The sequence below is a fragment of the Crassostrea angulata genome, chromosome 2 (genome assembly GCF_025612915.1).
Source record: "Crassostrea angulata isolate pt1a10 chromosome 2, ASM2561291v2, whole genome shotgun sequence".
Classification (NCBI taxonomy): domain Eukaryota; kingdom Metazoa; phylum Mollusca; class Bivalvia; order Ostreida; family Ostreidae; genus Magallana; species Magallana angulata.
Window position 1 is genome coordinate 43,942,440 of NC_069112.1, and position 6,996 is coordinate 43,949,435.

Consider the following 6,996-nt stretch of genomic DNA (forward strand, 5'->3'; position numbering starts at 1 on the left):
ACCTCTGTTGAATTAGTGGAACTGCTGATAGCTGAAAAACGTGCGTATCCTGAACCTCTCGAGTACTGAGCATAATTGATTACACATTGTATTAATACATTTTAAAAAAGTAACGGATTAAAATACTTTAAAAGAGTTGACAATGGCATCGTCATTTTAATATGATAATTTAAAATAAAAAAAAAATTACAAAGCTGGTCTTAGCAACAATGTATAATATATAAAAATGCATTTTTTTGTTATATTGACATCTCGTAAAAGTCATTATTTACTAAATAGCATACCTGTGTTGAATTAATTGAACTGCTGATGGCTGAAATACGTGCGTATCCTGAACCTGTCGAGTCCTGAACATAATTGATTAAACAACGTATTAATACATTAAATACAGCAATTGATTAAACTATTTTAAAAGTGATATTTACGCCTGGGGGGGGGGGGGGGGTTACGATTAGACTAGTTACATGAACGCAGTAAGCTTAAAAGCGCGTAAAATACCCCACGTTTAAAATAAAAATCAAAACTTAAGAGTTGTAAATCACGCATCCTCGTATTTAACACCTACGCGTATTGCGTATTATCTGACCATAGAACAATAACCTAACCACCAGCGTTATTAACCACTTTTACAGTATACCTGGTATGAATGAATAAAAAGGGAAATGCACATTCCGTTTATGCTGAATAATCTATAATTAATATCACTTATACTAAAGAGAAAGGCATATAATTTCTTACATCGTAACAGCATCACAATCACTTTGTTGAGAAGAATATTAAAAAAAGGAAGCTAAAGAAACAAGAAGACAAACACCCCCCAATAAAAAAAAACACGAAAAAAAACGAAAAAAAACCCACAAAACTTACAAACAAAAACAAGGAAAAAAATTACACATTCTTGTTGGCTTTACATATTATCTAAATTTGCAAATGAATGCCAGGGTCAGGCCTTCAAAACAAATAAAAGTCAGTTTACAATACATTACGAGTATTCTGACCTTGACCTATTTTTTTTTTTCTGTAGTACATATACTAGTTCCTTCATAAAACTATACAGATACGACTTTCTTCAGACTTATATACATACGACTTACCTCAGACCCATTTGAATACATTTAGACTGACTATCCCAAGCAGTTAATTGGTGTGTTGATTCGCAATGATAATTTCAACTACTGTTTTTCGAATTTTCTATTTACGAGTGCTTGCTCGGTGATCATTGTATTAAATTCTCTTCCTGATCGTTGTCATAATATTAACTATCCATCAATAAACATCATCCTTTGTCACGTATGCAGCTTTAAATTTCGACAGAGCAGCTTATTGCATAATGTGAAAACAGCAGTACACCCCTTGCTTTGAATATGTCATATGAAACTTGTGTAATGAATGCTAGGTTTTTTAAATATTACACACACTTATCCAATTTTCAATATTATAAAATAAAAGACCCAATGAATAACATTAATGCTAAAACAAATGACTCAAAATCATGAAAATGCTTACTCATACGAAAGGAAAAATCAGAATTCATAAATGGAAACTTTTTTTTTCCTTCACACCGGCTGTCATTGAAATGTGTTTGATATCAGATAAATGTGTATGGATAATAAACAGACAAATATAGAGTAAAGAGTACAATCTCTGACCAATTTTTGGCAGTATATAGGAAGCAATGTGCATTACTTGCTATTTCTAATGAACGTTTGATAAATATTTATATGTGGAGTCAAACATAAAGTAAGCGAATTGTGTCTCTATGCAAATAATTTAAAAGGAATGAAAAGGAATTAGGCACTGGTATTTTCTTCCTGTTTGTGTTAAACATTCAGAGTTAAAAGGACTTTGCAACGTAAAAAGAAAGGGTGCATAGATACATGTAAATACAACGGTAAATAAAAATGCATTTTATTTCGGTAGGGTAATCAGTTTATTGGAAATGCAAAAGGTGAAGATCAAAAGATAATTGATACCTTTATTTATGAGATATATCAAATAATAACAGATTGACTGGGATAAATTAGATTTTCATCTGTTAAATATTGATTGGGAATATATTTCACTTCATGTAATTTGTTATATGAACTCTGAAAGGAATGATAAAAAATATCAGACCTTAAGTAGGCGGAATAATCGTTGATGATATTTGAATTATGGATCTAATAGATCTTTGAAAGACATTTGATTAAAAGATCTTTTTGTCATTTATTTATATTTTAAACATTCTGATTTAAACAAAAATCTTCTTTGTAATAACAATTTTTTCTTTTGTTTCGGGAGATATCAAAGTATAATTGGCAATATCTCAAAAACAGTTACATTGTAAACCACTATTGTGATCAGTAAAAATATAAATAATCAAAATACTAATTAAGAACGTTTGGTTTTATTTTCATAAACAACAATTGCACGTTCACATTTAATATGATGACACATAAACGATGAATTATAATCCGATCAATTAGTAGCATAATGATGTCATAATTCTAAATCATATATATCAGTAAATAGATTCTGCAATATATGTGCGACAAACAGCACGGATATTTTATTGACTTTAAAATCTATATACATTTATATTCTACAAATATCAAAATAATGCGTAAATACAACCTCTCTCTCTCTCTCTCTCTCTCTCTCTCTCTCTCTCTCTCTCTCTCTCTCTCTCTCTTGTTTAATAGGTTAATGTTAAACATGTATTCTGATATTTTATTATATCTCGAGGAACGCCCATTTTAACCAGATTTGTAATTTACACAAATAAACTGCTGATGTTCATGTTCGTAAAATCATATTTTTAACTGTTCTCTATATGTAACACGTAACTCAAGTTTAGGACATGTTGTGTATTAAAGAATTTAAAGGGGCATGGTCACGATTTTGGTCAACAATTATTTTTTCGATTTTAATGTTTACAATACTTCAGTAAGGCATTTTTAATAGGCAACCAAAATTTGAATGCCATTTGATAAGTCATAAGCGAGTTACAGAGCTTACAATTCTTCGCTATGTAAACAAAGCGTGTGTTTACATTTTGAATGTTAAAGTGAAAATTCCAGTTTTAGACCTAAAATGAATCTGTTAATCGTTAGGAACTGTTCATTTATGCTTAAAATGAATAATTAGATAGACAAACCAGCTTTAAAAAGATTTTGTACTGGTATATTGAACCTTTAGTAAACAAAAACAGGGCACGAGCCTTGTTTACTTGACGAAGAATTGTAAGCCCTGTATTTTGCTTAAAACTCAACGACTGGCACCCAAATTGCATTTGATCATTAGAAATGCATTCCTAAACATTGCAAATAATAAAAAAATAAAAATAAAATTTGACCAAAATCGTGACCATGCCCCTTTAACTTTAAACAATGAAAAAAAAATCCCAACCAATATTACAATACAGAATTACCAGAGAAAGCAAAGGATTTGAAAAAATTTATGCCAGCACACATTAGTCCAAATTTATCGCTTTTCGTTGTAGTCACCGTAAGTTCACCTGCGAGCACACGAATTATCATTACCTTGAAATGAGTACTATAGTAGAGGAATTCCTGATAAAGAATATTGCTTGATGCTACTGTGTAGCCGTTTAGAAGCAGTAGACTGTCGCTTTGTTCCATAATAACTGTAATATTGCTGTAATCATATCCAAAAGGAACTATTATTTTGTAGTAATTTTGGTACTGATGAAATCCTGGAACAATAACCATTGAAGGATCACTGTTGTAGCTTAATGAAGAAGATAAACCGAAACTTGCTACCAAAATAGGTCCGTTCGATTGAATATAACACACTCCGTTGCTTGAAATATCAATATCAAAGTATTCCAAACGCTCATACGACTTGTAGAAAGTCTTATTTGTGCAATTGTAGAAAATTGTTGATTTATCGATGGCCATGACTCGTATTTTGGTATTGCTGTACAGATGGGGTGGAACAACATATACTGCATCAATTCTGGATGTCGGTGGCAATTGTTCAATTAGGTGATCACAAAACCCTTGCCCATTTAATTTGTTGCAATCATCTCCAGAGAAGACGGCAATAGGTAAAGATGACTGAACGAACGTTCCTGTCAAGTCCACAGTATGTTGAATCTGGTATGTTTCATAACGGTTGAGTTTGATGCTAAAAGTTTCCCCACTCCGAAATATTTTCCCGTCAATTTGTAATGTATCATTCATTTGGAAGGTTATCGATATTATTGTGTTTTCATTAATTGAAGCAACTGCAAATTGACTGAAGTATTTCACCGGATTTGTCGAGACAATAACATATTTAGTTGAAAGTTTATGTATCGGGATATGAGTTGTCATCCCAACCGATGAATAGACATCAGCCTGACTTACAACCATAGAATTTTGAGAAGTTTCAATTAATATACATTTCGTTTCTATCTTAAAGCCTTCTAACTCCAGTGAATTTGGAATGAAGAATTGTTCAAAAGAGTATATACTGGTGATTTGGTCAATCTCACTTTTGAGAGAACTATTGAGACGTTCAGACGTTGTAACGTTTATCCGTATTCCGTTGACTGATGTGACGTAAATGGATTTCCTCGTATTCCGTATGTTTTGCATGAACAACACAATAAAACGTGTTCCCCAGCTTCCTATAAGCAAACAAAATTGAAGATATATTTTATTTAAATTGATGATTATTTCAGACGTGTATTCTGGGAAATAAATGCCACCATAGTGATTTTTGCTTTTTGTAGCAATTGCCTTAACTCGATATTTGTTTTAAAATACAGTTTAAACATATCTGTAAGCAAAAGTTAAAACTTAGTTAATTGCGTTGCGTTTTAAGGCATGTATTAATGACCAATACAAACCGGGTAGATGATCTGCGGAAGGTTTGGTAGTATTATGATACATGTTTGGGGAAGATGTGGTTGATGGATACTCTGGCAAGGGTTTGGTATGATCATTGTACGAGGAAGATGTGGAAGATGAATACTCCGGGAAAGAATTGTTGGGTGATAACCGAACATCATCTGAAGAAGTATCTTCCTTGTCATCTTAAAAATAAAATATTGAAGGCATAAATTTTATTTCAATCAGCATTTGAATGTACACGCATTGTTGCAACAACGCATACATGTATAACAAAAATGACTCTACTTTTGGCAATTTCAAGGTCTGTGTTATCAATGGTATTAATTATAATATGATATGTTGATGAAACTATTGGCAGCTCATTTTCTTGTGAATACATCATACAACAATAGTTTACTAAAAAACTGTTTTATATCTTTTAAATGCAAATTATTAAGTAAATAAAAGTCTTAGGGTTTACCTTTATGCTTGAAATATTTTTGATAAGCCACTTCGAGTGCAGCAATGGAAGCCAAAAATAAAATTACAATCAAAATCATGTAATATTTAAATTTTCTATTTGCTTCTGCTGTTCCTTCTTGGATGGATTGATCCTGCAAAAAAAAAAGGAATCTATAAAGAATAATGATATTTTGTTAAGATGCAAACATGTGTAGGTTTTTTTTTTTATAGTTTACATACAAATATCAAGTTATCCTGTGTTCTGAGAATGTTGATTGTTTCCACCTTTTATATATGAGCGTGTAAAAATTATTTTGGAAGCAAAAGCTTTGTAATGCTAAAAAGATCTGATTTACGGATGTGGGAATTTAGTCTAGTTACGCAGTACACCTAAAAGTGAAAAAAGAATACATGAGCCCCAGCGTGTATGGTAAAATTATCAAGGACGAAGGATCATATTTGCTATGTGCAGATGTGTCGCGCACCTTAAAATAAGTGATTGTTACGAACATCAATTTCTCCTTATTACGTCACAAACAAAACTTAAAAGAAAACCGCTTATTATGCAAAATATTGACCTTGTAAGTCGTCAATGCACACTATAAATAGTGTAAATAGTGCCTGACCTTACTTACATTTAACATGATAAAAATGCTTGTCAGCATCATTTCATATATATCTTATGTTTCTTCAACTCTTCGCCGATAGATAATACATATTGCAATCTGTTTTATGTATGAACTTTTATGACTTAATGCTTTAAGTGAACTTATCTAGCTGCTTATAATGAGAATATCACGGTATATCTAATAATAATCACAACAACAAATATGATAAGAAAAGGGAAAAAAAATCGAAATTTTACCGGAAAGATTGTAGCCATTTAAAAATATATTGATGCCATTTGATTTACTCTTTGGTTTGTATTAGATGGTGTGTCAGCTTGGTCTCGGGAAGATGCTGATTGTCTTCCAAATAAGGAATCATACGCCTTTAAGATAGATGTGTAAATCAATGAAGCTACACTGAATAACTAATCAAAGTTATTTAGCTTATTGAAGCTATATATGGAGATTGTACTGGACCTGTCTAATAGGTTAACGATACTACTACCAAAAACAATTTGGAACATTATTTTGATTTTTTTTTTAAATTTCAAAACTAATTAAATACACACATTTCTCGCAAGGATTAAAATTTGCATATTAGTTCGATTCTTCCAAACTTACCGGCGGTTGTGACACGTCCAGTCCGTCGGATTGATCAGAAAAATATATCTGTTTGAAATAAAAAAAAAAAAAAGAATATGTAAATATTACCAGCATATCTTTAGATTTAAGGTATTGGCAGATCAGTAAATTAAATCAAACGATATTTTAAAAAAATGACAGAATAAATGCAAGATCTAGCTGATTTTGTTGCCTAGAGTCAATGCAACTCGGTTGTTGAGTTCAAGTGTACCAACACTGCATTACATTTGGCGATCGTTAAAATGAAACAAATAAACTTTAAAAGTTATATTTAAACTGTTAGAATGTATAGCAGTATTAAAAGCATCAAACGAATGTATTCTTACATTTGTAATATCCGTTTCTCTAATTTGTTTCTAAAATGGGTTTATTGACCAATTAAACAGGTTTTTATCAGAAACAGCCATTTAATTATCAATACTAAAAATTAATGAAGTAGTAAACATTACATATACGAGTTCTACAAT

The 6,996-nt window shown here is 31.2% G+C and overlaps 1 protein-coding gene and 1 long non-coding RNA gene across 2 annotated transcripts; both read right to left on the reverse strand.

Annotated features, from left to right (window-relative positions):
- Positions 1 to 2: 2 nt before the first annotated feature.
- Positions 3 to 1,282, reverse strand: LOC128172536 (uncharacterized). The gene is made up of 3 exons (XR_008242302.1): positions 1,095 to 1,282; positions 285 to 347; positions 3 to 65 (listed from the first exon to the last, which is right to left on the reverse strand). It is a non-coding gene; the product is annotated as an uncharacterized LOC128172536 (long non-coding RNA).
- Positions 1,283 to 2,366: 1,084 nt separating this feature from the next.
- Positions 2,367 to 6,551, reverse strand: LOC128172392 (IgGFc-binding protein-like). Its single transcript, XM_052838189.1, has 5 exons — positions 6,509 to 6,551; positions 6,193 to 6,270; positions 5,299 to 5,431; positions 4,835 to 5,020; positions 2,367 to 4,612 (listed from the first exon to the last, which is right to left on the reverse strand). The coding sequence occupies exons 3-5, from the start codon at positions 5,375 to 5,377 to the stop codon at positions 3,393 to 3,395; spliced, it is 1,485 nt and encodes a 494-aa protein (XP_052694149.1). The 5' UTR covers positions 5,378 to 5,431; positions 6,193 to 6,270; positions 6,509 to 6,551; the 3' UTR covers positions 2,367 to 3,392.
- Between the last annotated feature and the right edge of the window lie 445 nt (positions 6,552 to 6,996).

Bases quoted from the DNA above. Each gene is read 5' to 3' on its own strand.
- LOC128172392 (XM_052838189.1), bottom strand. From the start codon at position 5,377: ATGATTTTGATTGTAATTTTATTTTTGGCTTCCATTGCTGCACTCGAA. The intron at 5,021-5,298 runs GTAAACCCTAAG...TTTATTTTTAAG, and splicing joins AAAATATTTCAAGCATAAAG to ATGACAAGGAAGATACTTCT. The intron at 4,613-4,834 runs GTTTGTATTGGT...GTTTGCTTATAG, and splicing joins TTCCGCAGATCATCTACCCG to GAAGCTGGGGAACACGTTTT.